The sequence below is a fragment of the Pomacea canaliculata genome, linkage group LG8 (genome assembly GCF_003073045.1).
Source record: "Pomacea canaliculata isolate SZHN2017 linkage group LG8, ASM307304v1, whole genome shotgun sequence".
Lineage (NCBI taxonomy): Eukaryota > Metazoa > Mollusca > Gastropoda > Architaenioglossa > Ampullariidae > Pomacea > Pomacea canaliculata.
This window is the reverse complement of record NC_037597.1, coordinates 24,505,895-24,518,838: the sequence shown is the minus strand read 5'-3', so window position 1 is coordinate 24,518,838 and position 12,944 is coordinate 24,505,895. Positions and strand designations below refer to the sequence as shown.

Below are 12,944 nucleotides of genomic sequence, written 5' to 3'. Positions count from 1 at the left end.
GTATATTTATAACAATACGATAAATGAAAGACGCGGTATCTAGCTGATAGGAGATGATGGAATAAGATGCAAACTTTTGAGACAGTTTTAGTTTCATTAACTTTCACAACTCCTTTCTCCATGCGATTACCTCCAAAACGTGTAGAATTTTGTACATATTTCTGAACGACGATAACCCTGGCAATGAAAACATTCAACTCGAAATGTATTACTCCAATAACAAATAACACGGCAGAAATTTGCTCTTTCACTATCATAAAGGAAGATAAGAAAACTTCTCAAATCTCATAGCAACAAGACCACTGAGGTAACAGTAAAATTAAAAAAGTTTCCTAGAGTGAATTGTAAACAACTCACTCTCACATGGAGGAAAGATCTTTACATTGATTACAATATTCCTACCTTTGTCTTCTTACTTGTCACTAATTCGTCGCCACCCGAGTCGGTTTCTACTGTCTGATCGTGTTACCCTCCTCTCAAGAGAAATTTTCCACACACTCGTTTGAAATTCTTTTCTCCTTTCTCCATCTGTGTTTACCCACCTCCTTAAAAATATTTTTTTATAATCAACCATCATATTTGACTCATTCGTCTTTATTCCTGAATTTTTAGTTTTGCACTCATCCTTTGAGATTAACAACAACAACAACAACAACAGTTATTACCATTCCTCTCGCTTTCATATTTGAAACTAAAAGTGTTTTTTACATTTACTTTTCTAAATGAATATAAGGTCATTGTAATTACTTTGTGGGTTCAAAAATTTCTCTCTCATGTAATCAAAAGGTGTGTTTTTATAATAACTCTAGCCTGATTAATGTTTTTCCTTGGAGTGGTTAATAGTACCGAGAGAAGACCTGGAGCTAACTGAGGTCCTCATGCAAAGACACAATGTCTTTAACACGTATTGAAACCGGGAAGACATTTTAGCAAAAACAAAAAAGTTGACTGAAGAGTTGAACATAACCGGAAGTTGTGAGATAGCATGCGTCGCCATAAAAAAGTTGCTATAGCGACCTCCAGCACGAAACTCCGGCTCAATGAATCGCGACAGCGCCAGGATGATGTTAGGAGCCGTGCACAGGATGTACAGGCTGGACACCACCACCAGCATCCTCATCAACACCGCCTGGCCTTTCACATACGAGCTGCCACAAACATGAAAACAGGTTTAATTATGTTCTCTCAATATGATTTCATGCGAGTTTCATTTAGAGTAAATGAATATACGGGTAAGATTCATCATCATCAGCAGCAGCAGTTTCTTTTCTCTTCTGTTATAGTCGTTCCTTCACATTAAGCTCAGAGTCGGAACAAACACGGATCTGTTTTGTAAACTTTACCATTTCTTTACCTGGCTGAGGATGTTCTCCAGGCCATGGCGTTACGCAGTCCTATCAAAGTAAGAGCTGTGGTCAGAAACACGACAATAAAAGTAAGGAATGAAATAAAAGTCAACACGATGTTTTCTACGATTTTAAAGGCATTGTTACTCAGGTAAAGCTCTGTATTGGTGAGAAAGATGATGGTTTGGCCAGTGAGGACATCTTTGACGACTGTAATCTGTTCCTTTATTATGTAGACGGAGCACAAAAGCTGTATGATGATAAAGGTGACTAAGAGGATGATGGCCATGGTCTTGGTGCTGATGAGTGTGGCGGCCTTCATGGGGAACATGACACACACGCACCGCTCGACGGCGATGATCATCGTCACACACCCCGACGAGATTCCAAAACTATAAATAAAATTTATACCATGCTTTGTGAAAAACCATTTCCAAAATTCTTCCTGGTCGGGAAAAGCGATTCCTATGAAGCAGTAGGAGACCATTGTAAACAACGTGGTGAGGTACAGGAGGTCGATCAACGCCAGGCAGAAGAGGCAGAGGTTCATCCGATCTCTCAGTCCTTGGCGCCAGAAGACGATCATGGTGAGGAGGTTCACTGGGGCTCCGATTAGAAAAAAACAATTCACAAACCCACAGTGTGTAATTTTCTCTATGACCATAACGGTTTGCAAGCTCAGGAAGTCTTCAGGGTTGTCATACATGTTATGCTCTATGTAATTAGGAAATGTGATTGTAAAATTCTTATCAACTGTATCGTTGGATCGGTCACAACACATCGTGTCGACTCAGTCGTGTCACCGTAACAAAGAATACAATGTGTCAATATGTACTGCCGTTGGGGTGCCCGTTACCCTTTAACCTTTAACCACAAAGTACGTGCTGGGAGTTTAAATACTGTGTGAGCAGTTATGTGTGCAGTGGGTGTGGAATAAAAATGACACCGAAACTCGTGGAAATGAGTAAATAAAGCTGTCAGTATTGGAATTTATCTAAGGTGGTTGTTAAAAGTAATTTTAGAGAAATACGAAATAGGAAAGATTGAGCTTTCCGAGAGCATTGTGTAATTGCTAACAAAAGTGCGCGTGTCTTTGTTTATTTATCTGTTGCAGATTGTTAGCTATGTGGCTCAAACTGCTTTGGAATATTGATCTCGCCCCTTCTCTAAGATATATATATATTTTTTCTTTTTTCTTTTGTTTTGTTTTTTGCTGAAGGATGTTGCATACTCCAATAAAATAATATTGTACCAGCTTCAAAAAGATTCAAGTACAACCATATATACATTTAAATAGTCAAACTTGATAGCTGAAAAAATATTTTATGCTGAATAAACGAGAGCGTGATTTTTTTCTTAGATAATATTAAAATTTAGTGTTTTGTTTGCTATTAACATCTTTGTGTTCGACAAATTATATTAAAGTCTAAATAGTGGTAAGAGAAAATTTGTACTTTTCATTATCATCGCCAGGAACATTGTAACGAGTTTCCGGCTGGATCTCTCATGTGTTCTTAGTTTTCACCCATTAATGGTAATATTAATTACAACTGTTAGGACAAGACATGGCGCAGTGAATGCAGAGCGATGTCCTTTAATTCAGGTAACAGCAGGATCATCCAGAAGCAGATTTCTGACACAAAACAGTCTTAGTCGTTGAATGGCTACCGACAAGAAAGTCAACGAAACATATATTCAGTATATCGCTCTGTAAAGAAGCACAGGCCAAAAAAATTTTTTTTATGAAATTCATCCTACACTAAAAAAAAAAAAACCAGTGACGATGTAAAGGAAATAATTGATGGAGAATCCTGGATAGACGAGTGAGCTGCATGTAAAAATTGCGAAAGTTATAAAAGACACTTTCATTTAACTGGTTATGTAGGTCAGTCCGTCTGTCCATCCAGTTTTATAATCTATTTTTAAAGTTATAGAAATATGAAATTTTTGACGAGTAACTTTATTTTTAATGATAAAGTAATATGTAATCATTTTTAACTGGTCATGAGTAGTTAGATAATTTTCGTAAAATTATTATTTTGTATTAAAACGTGAAGGCTAAATTAGGGGAGATAACTAAATGCTGTTTTAAGACTAGTCTAGATGCTTCTAAGAATGTTCAAAGCTGTCATCGATGACTAAGGATCCATTTGGTGAGTGTCACGTGGTTTTGTTGATATCTCTCGCTCGCGTGCCTGTGTGTATGTGTGTGTGATGTTGTCTAAGGTGACTCCGAGAGTTTGCATAAATGCCCCTGGCTGGTGAAAATGAAAGAGTTTTACATCCGTATCAACATCGTGAAATCAGTCATATGGGAGTTACCTCACACATGCTTCAAATTACTAAATATTGTTCGCTTCGACAAAATTACTACAGCTCAACAGAGTCTGCAACATTTTATTGGCATTAATTTATTAGTTCCTGGCTTGAGGGCTCAGAGAATAATGATTTAAAAAATAGTCACAGTTTGTCAGACACGGTAATGTCATTGAATAATTAATAATAATGGATAATGCCTTTGAAGGCAGCATTGCTAAGTTCCACTCTCCCTAAGTAGAGTGCAAGCAAGGTACACAACGACAGCAGATAAAATGTTTTCACAAAACAAAAATAACATTATTTCCATGACATCATAACATTGCATGCTACAATCGAAATTTGCAGCCAATACAATCATATGTCAGCTGAACAAATTCCACACTGTTTCTATCATTGACCACACTTCCTGGAGTATGAAAATGGTTACAAGTATATTCAGTCATAATCTCGGGAGTAAATATGACATGAAGTGAATAGCTTAACTCTCTGGTAATAAATTTGATTACAAATAATTCTTGAAAGTCATCTGGCATATTAAAAAATCATGTGAAAATATAGGAAACAGTGTAGTATGTCATACTGCACACACTCACTTTACTTATACCAGACCAAGATCATCAATGCTGCTGCAGTAGTCACAAAATTGTAATGATCATAGTTCACTTGCCGAAGAAAAATAATATCTTTTAGGTAAATAATGGCGAGAGGGATGTCTGCTTCTTTATTTAACTTTATACTGAAATTCGATCAGCACATCTTGATGCAAAAATGCCTTTTATTCAAGTCTGTATTCCTAATCATCTACTACAAAACTTATCTACAATTTATTGGAACACATGACATACGTTTCTCAAGATCAGAATTTTTGTGATTAATGCATTCGTCTGTCTGCACACAGACTATACCATTATGGACATTGTTACATTTTCGTAATAGTTACCAAAACATTACACCTATATATATAAAAAATAATTAACTGGTTACCAGTCTTAATTCAGAGACCGCGGAGTTACTCTATCAACGATCAGTACCCTGAATACCTCACCAGTATAATTTACAAATTGGGGCGATCACGTGGTTGAACACTATTCACTCGCTCTAGCACATTGCTTCACTCTTACTATCCTCACTCTAACTGTATTCTCTCCATGAGGAAAAAATAGCACCAAAAAGACTAAATAAATCTGACAAGGGCGCGATTCCTTCGAACAGAAATCAAAGTCTTCTTCGAAGTTTATTAAAATTTTTAATATAAGAATTAATTGTAGACGATTTCTTTGACCTGATTACCTTAGGCAAAATCTGCAAGAAGCACAAACCTGTAAAACACTAAGTATGTAAGTATGTTGGGAAAGTCTTTCAGTTAAAAAAATAACAGCTATCTAAGTCAATAAAAGGGAAAATAATTTGGTGTTAGGCTGGAATTATTTCCCCTCCATTTCTAGTAGGCAGATAAATATTCAACGAAGTAGCTCAGAGATGATGGCATGATATCCAGCAGTCATAGCCAAGTATAACCGGAAACCATGGCAGTGAGAAGGATGCTATGATCAAAATTAAAAACAATGAGTCAGGGCTTTAGCAATGTGAGGTAATATTACAGAAAACTGATATAAAGCAGCTTGGTTACAACGTGAATAGAGAATAGAAACAGGAACCCGTGTTTTAAGTTTCTGATCTTTTGTACTTGAAATGTGTTCCTAACTTAAAACAATATACAAGACAGATGTTTACGTCTGACAATTTGAAAACCGATTTCAGACTCATTATGTTAACAATAACAGTGTTTTAAATTGTAAATGAAAGCTTTACCAAACAATGTCCTACTTAAAATAATTTGATATTATTAAACTTGTATTTGTGTCTAGCCTCAACAATTTTCATTGAACTTTGTTCATGTGGTTATTACTCATGCCCTCTTCGTAGTGCCAGCTTGCGTCGATTCATTTTGAGGACAGGATGTTGGCAAGGACTAGCCGGTGGTTTGTGCCAACTTTAGAAGCCTTAGGTCCTGTGGTGGTTGGTTTCTTCAAATGTTCCTACGGTTCTTGCCCATTGTTGGTTTTGAGTCTGGGCCGTTCTTGGCATTTGATTCCCCGAGCACCGCGAGTATTTGGTACTGCCTTGATCTTTATGTCTAGTTGTTCATAGAATTCCTCCACTTTGTTGTCTTGGAGCTTAAGCTTGAATAAATAAGGCTTCTCTGAGATGCAAAGGGGGGTAACCCTTCCAAGATTGGTGTGCAGCTGATGATTTTTGATTCCCTCCCCTGCGAAGCCCAAGTGTTAGCATTCACATTTTCTGTAGGGGCTACTCTCCTATCCTTAATATATTCCAATATTTACTACACTTACTACACTTACTACGAATATCCTACTGGGATCACAAGCCCATCTATTTTATCAGAAATAGTAAAACGACTAAAGCTGGTCTGGTTCAACCATGTTGTCGGACACGACACAATCTTCCTTCAGGGCGAAGTGCCATGTCAAGGCCGAGGTAGACAGAGAACTAAGTGGATGGCAACACCACAGAGTCGACTGGTTGCTTCATGAGAACCCATTTACACCTCGTTTACAAAATCTGATGTCTACAGGGATTCCATCATTAACCGCGCTGCCTTTCAACAAGTATATTCAAAGTATTTAGACCTCACTAGTGTATATCACATCTTAAACTACAAGATATGTGACAAAAGGATTTCTCTTTTTTAGCTGCGTTTGGTCAAAAAGCAACACTATTTTTTATTATTCCAGAGATTATATAATATTTTAATTAAAATGTTACAACATTCAAGATCAATTAATATTTTAGAACTATAACTTAACATGCTTAATTTCTTTTACAACATTCTTACACTGTCAACACAATCACAAATATTGTATTTCAAATGTTGTTCTTAAAAATACTTTTGTGATTTAGTTAAATAAAATATATTTATAAACGGAAATACATTGTAATTGATAGTTGTTTGATAAGACGGGTTAAAATACGGAAAGTATTGAGAGTCAAACTGTGAAGTCGACAGCTCAATGGACAGCATTAACGACAAAGGTGAAAGGTCATGAATCTCTTGAACTTTCTTGTTTCTAGACTTTGTTGAAGATTACAATGTCCATGATAGTTGCTTAGTCCTTGAGCTTCTTCATTAAGATTTTCTATTAAATATTTAATCAATCAATTAATAACAATGAAAATTAAAGAGGTAAACAGGTCTTTTCCAGCAATTTCCAAAAATGTAATTTTTTCTAATCGGTGACTGGAAAGCATCCACGGGTTCACGCCGATGCCGATTGTATTGTCTTTTCAGTAACAGTTTATACTTTAATTCGATTGCCAGTTCACAGTCACATTTAACACAAAATTGTCACAATGTGCGCTGTCCTCACGACCTTTCTCCTGTCTGAGCTACTGATGCCTTACAAACCAAGTCGGTCTCTTCAGTCTTCTTTTTATATTTACTATTATATATTTTCTTAAATTTTTGTGCTTTCTTATTTCAAAAATATTTTTTTTTGTAATCATTGTGTATGTTATTTATTTGACTAAACACATAATCAAAAGATTATAGAATTTATAAAACAACTGTCTATACTGTATGGTTAGTCCTGATCACACGTTTTAAAACTGAAACTAAATCAGGATTTTGCTTTGATCCTTATGCAAGAATGCAAAGACTTTAGCTCATATCGAAATCGGGAAGACATTTTAGCAAATACGAAGAAATTAATGGAAGAATTGAACATGACCGGAAGTTGTGAGAGAAAATGTGTCGCAAGAAAAAAATTACTGTATCGCCCTTCAGCTCGAAACTCGAAGACAGCAAATCGCGCCAGGGCCAGGATGATGTTTGGAGTCGTGCACAGGATGTAGATACAGCACACCTCCACCAGCATTCGCATCAACACTGCCTGACCTTTAACGTAGGAGCTGCCATGATAATAAAAAATAGAATTATTGTTTCAATAGAATTATTTGAGCTTCACTCACTTAAATAGCTTGTATAATGTCCTAAGATAGTCGTGTGTGTGTGTTAAATAAAAAATCAGAGCAAGCGTACATTCTCACCTTCTCACCTTCCACCTACCTGGCTGTTGACATTCTCCACACCATGGCATTACGCAGTCTTATCACAGTCAATGTTGTAGATAAAAACACGACAGTGAAGTTGAGAAATGAAATAAAAGTTAAAACAACGTTTTCCACGATTTTAAAAACAATGTGACTCAGGTAAAGCTCGGTATTGGTCAGAAAAATGATATCTTCACCAGTCACGACATCTTTGATAACTGTCATCTTCTCCTTTATGATGTAGACGCTACACAAAATATTTACCAAGATGAAGGTGACTAAGAGGATGATGGCCATGGTCTTGGTGCTGATGAGTGTCGCGGCCTTCATGGGGAACATGACACACACGCACCGCTCCACGGCGATGATCATCGTCACACACCCTGAAGAGATTCCAAAACTATAAACGAAACTTATACCATGCTTTGTGAAAAACCATTTCCAAAATTCTCTCTGATCCGGAAATACTATTCCTATGAAGCAGTACGAAGCCATTATAAACAGTGTCGTGAGGTACATGAGGTCAGTGAAGGCGAGACAGAAGAGACAGAGGTTCATCCGGTCTCGCAGTCCCTGACGATAGAAGACGATCATGGTGAGGAGGTTCACTGGGGCTCCCATTAGAAAAAGACAGTTGACAAATCCGCAGTGCGAAGTTCTTTCTATGATCTTAACGGTTTGCAAGCCCACGATGTCTTCTGGGTTTTCCCATATGTTGTGTTCCAGGTAGTTAGGAAGTGTGACTGACAAGTTCATGTGGACTGTAAAGTTTGGTAGCTCACTATACATCTGTGTAAATAGTTGGACCTGGTACACACAGGCGTGTGAAAAATAATATTACAAGTAATAGTGGCGTGAAAATTTTTACCAGGGAAAGCGATCTCATTGAAAAAAAGCTTTCTTTGTTGACCGCAGAGAACCCGATTATTTTAGCATGAACTATACTAGAATTTATATGTACGAGAAAGTTTAGGTAGTACAGTGGATGTGGCACAAATGGCACAGAAACTCACAAAAAGAAATAAGCTATAGTGACATTTATTTCAGGCGGATGTAAATTGATAAAATATTACAAAGTACTGCATGAGATGCTGTTTGGCTTTATTTACAGAATATCCTGTATGTGTACTTACGTGTATTGTTCTGCATGTGGATATTTAATTTTCTGTCTGTTGCAGACTGTCATCTAAGTGGCTTTAGAATGCCTTTGAATATCGAAATCACGACCCACCCTCAAACAAACTAAAATTATTTTTCCATGCCATTTCACATAATATAGAAATTCCACACTGGTTTTAGGAAATATTTAGCATTATCAATAAAATACTTTTATATGGTCAAACTTGATAGTTTAAAAATATTCTTAATTTATTGAACAATGTTTCGTATTGACATTCCTTATGTACCATTAAAAAAACACTACCAGAGAAAATAAGATAATTATTGCTTGTCATTGCCATCGTATGTTAAATAAACTATTCCAAAAATCTACCTAGGAGAAAATTTATATTTTATTGACTGTCGCCACCCCAAAATCAACGACAATCGTATCCAGGCATTGCTCTTTTGAAATGAAAGTTTACTAGCCCCTTGTTTCTATATGAATTAATCAATCCATCCTTTCTGTGCCGTCTGACACATGAGGCGACAACAAGGGACCTCAGTCTGGTTCTGTCTGCTGATGTTCTGTGGGCTGAAAATATTGTTGTGTGCATTAACATCCCTAAGATGTGTCTTCGGAAACTGTAAAGATAGTGTGATTCCTGATACTAAGGTGATTATGTGCGTACATAAATGAGTGTTTTATGTGTCTGTATATTATAAATTGAGTGATATATCTATGTTTTAGATTATGTCATTGTTTGTTTTCCATCCTACTGGAGCAGCTTAGCTGGACGTTAATTGCGCCAGGTGATGTTTGCCCTGCAGTCTGTTATCAGCTTCACTTTTTTCCTCCTCCTCCTCCTCATCATCATCATCATCATCACCACCACCACCACCACACGACAACACTTTAACAGAACAGAAATACCATAATTGTCAAGGTAATAACTATTAGATAAACTGTTTATTACGTGTCTACACTGAATGTAAACCAATGAATAGTAAATGTTAATGTCCGTAATGTCCATTATTGATGGTAGTAATTTTAGACTTATGGAAGACAAGAGAAGGACGTTTAAATCATATTTATTATTTACTGAATATAAATCTATAAAAGGTTAGTTGTCTAAGCATATCATTAAACAGGTTACATGCTATGAGACATTCGACATTTTACACTCATCATATTTCGAACCTGTCTGTGTTGAAGACAAGGACTTGGCTCTGAATGCTACGTGAGTCTGCCACATTTTTTATATTACTCCATCCATTTTTTTTCAGACCTCTGGTGTTTTTTCCCCTTGGTGCCAAGAATTGACGATCATGTCCTTCCTCAGCTGCAGTTCCTACAAGTTCTTTCAAAAACTTGGTTTCAAACCAAGTGTTGAAATATAGCATTTTATTGTCTTGATTTGAATTGCAAATCTTCCTCCGACATTACACACACACACACAAACACACACACTATGTTTTCTGTCTCTTTATTTGTTCACCTGGTTTGTCCTATGAGTGTGGGATATGTTCACTTGTAGCTCTTATTTGTTTGTTATTTAAATCGCATTGTGTCTATTTAAACTGCAAATACCTGTTTGAAAAGTTCGTTTAAAATCTATTTGTTACAATTAATGCTAAATAATAATTTATTTGTAAAATACCATTTTCTCTAAGGACGATGTAATCGTATCTTAGTGTATACTTGTATCCCGTAACTGGCTTTCTCTTGACTTCACTAGTTGCTTACGCAAAACGGTTAGAGCAATGTATAAAAATACTTTTATTTCAAGACGAATAAGCAGATTAACCAAGTTTACACCATTGGTGTTCACTTTTTGAAATTTAAGATTGACATTAGTCCTACCTGGACGATGCTACGAGCGACCAACTAAAGTGAAAGACTATTGACGACTTCTCCACAACGATTTCTCTTCTGTCCATCGTGTGTTCGCGTCTCGTTCTTGTCTTTTTTTACAAACTTTCGAACATCAACAAATCTAGTCTTTCGCAAACTTTGTCATAAGTAACCCTCCCTGCATACTTGCTGAACAATATCTCCATCCACAGACTATAATATCTCAGTGTTCTATCAGACTTCAAGCTATACATGAAGGTCGTACAAGCAAGTCAGCAAATAAATGTATAGATTACATAAAAGTGTTTGACACTTTCTCGTCAAATGAAATAGGTCCACATGAGTTACACATTAAATCTTTTTTCTGATTCCAAACGAAAATTCAAAAAAAAAACCCCTGGCCATATTTTGAAATAAATTCCGCTTCTCGGTACCTAACATTAAATTAAAATTTTTGTTTCTCTTCCTTTTCCTATAAATGTTGTCCCGCATGGTTCTACGGCTGAGAACTTGTTCACAATGAGAAGAGCGGAGGCTGGTTAAATGTAATTTAAACTGGAAATAAATCTTCCATGAGTAATGTCTTATCAGAAAAGTAAGTGAAATACAGTGTTACCTCCTAATGAACATACGAACTATGACGTGTAATCCCCAAATCACTATTTTTATTTATGAGATGTAGTATATCATAGTTTATTTATTCATTTATTTATTTATTTATTTGGTCTTGTCATAACCTGCTGCACACACACAGACTCTGTAGCTCTCGACGAAACCGTGAAGACATCTTAACATACACGAAAAAGTTGATGGAAGTGTTGAACATTACTGGAAGGTTAGCGATGTAGTGTGTAGTCATGAACAGGTTTCCATAGCGACCATCAACATGGAACTCTGGGACAGCAAATCGCACCAGCGCCAAGATGATGTTCGGAGTCCTGCAGAGGATATTGACACAGGACACGACTACCAGCATCTTGATGAGCATTGCATGGACCTTCAGGTGCGAGCTGTAATATTTCAAACACTTTCAATGATTTTAGTGGCAATAAATAATCCAGATCCCGATATTTTAGTGTAAGATTCTGATATTTATTTATTGTAGTATATAATCGCTGCATTATTGTCATGATGTAGTAATTTTTATGATGCATACAAGAGGACCATTTCTTGATATTAAAAGATTATAAAAAACAAAATGAAAGTGTTGTTTATCGTACTTTTTTAACTTACCTGGTTATAGACATTCTCCATGCCATGGCACTTTTTAATTTTACGACAGTGATACCTGTAACTAAACATACGACAGTAAAGCTAAAGAAAGAAATAAAAGATAATACAATATTTTCGATAAATCGAAAAATACTGTGACTAAGGTATAGCTCAGTATAAGTGAGACTGATAATATTTTCTCCAGTAACTGCATCATGCAGAACTGTCAACTTTTCTTTGATGATGTAGATGCTACACAAGAGCTGTATGAGGATAAAAGTCACTGAAAGAATGATGGCCATCGTCTTGGTGCTGATAATGGACGCGGCTTTCATGGGGAACATGACACACACGCACCGCTCGACGGCGATGATCATCGTCACACACCCGGATGTGTGATCAAAACTGTAAATTAAGTTTAAAGCGTTTTTTGCAAGAAACCATTTCCACATTTCCTTTTGGTCAGGAAAGGGGATGCCTATGAAGCAGTAAGCATCTATTATAAAGATTGTCATCAGATACATGAGGTCAGTGAAGGCGAGACAGAAGAGACAGAGGTTCATCCGATCTCGAAGTCCCTGACGATAGAAGACGATCATGTTGAGGATGTTGGCTGGGGATCCAATGAGAAAATTTAAGTTGTGAAAGCCACATGATGTAATTTCTTCGATATTTCTTGTGGTCTGCAAACTGAGGAAGTCTTCGTGGATGTTCCATGTGTTTACTTTGTGGTAACTGTCTTGAGTGGCTGATACATTCATATCTTCTGTTAATGAGGACTTATTGAAAGACATTTCTCGAATTCTCTTGCAAATAAACCCAGTTAACTTGTAGCAACTTCTAATAATTTTGCCTATAGCTATTTTATTATGATCAATAACTGCATTGTATTCACGTACTGATTCAATCTGCTCTCAAAGAGATTCTTTTTCAACTTTATATTCCTGCCAGAAATGCGCGCGCATGTGTGCGAGTATCTGTGTGATGGTAAAAGGAAACTTTGGAAAGAAAAAGTAGTAAGACCACTTCAGCTAAGGATTTTG

At 36.5% G+C, this 12,944-nt stretch overlaps 1 protein-coding gene across 1 annotated transcript; it reads right to left on the bottom strand.

The window, feature by feature from the left end:
• Nucleotides 1-814: 814 nt before the first annotated feature.
• Nucleotides 815-12,695, bottom strand: LOC112571113. The gene is made up of 5 exons (XM_025249925.1): nt 12,343-12,695; nt 11,487-11,627; nt 7,456-7,595; nt 1,355-1,409; nt 815-1,148 (listed from the first exon to the last, which is right to left on the bottom strand). The coding sequence occupies exons 1-5, from the start codon at nt 12,693-12,695 to the stop codon at nt 815-817; spliced, it is 1,023 nt and encodes a 340-aa protein (XP_025105710.1).
• Nucleotides 12,696-12,944: the final 249 nt, after the last annotated feature.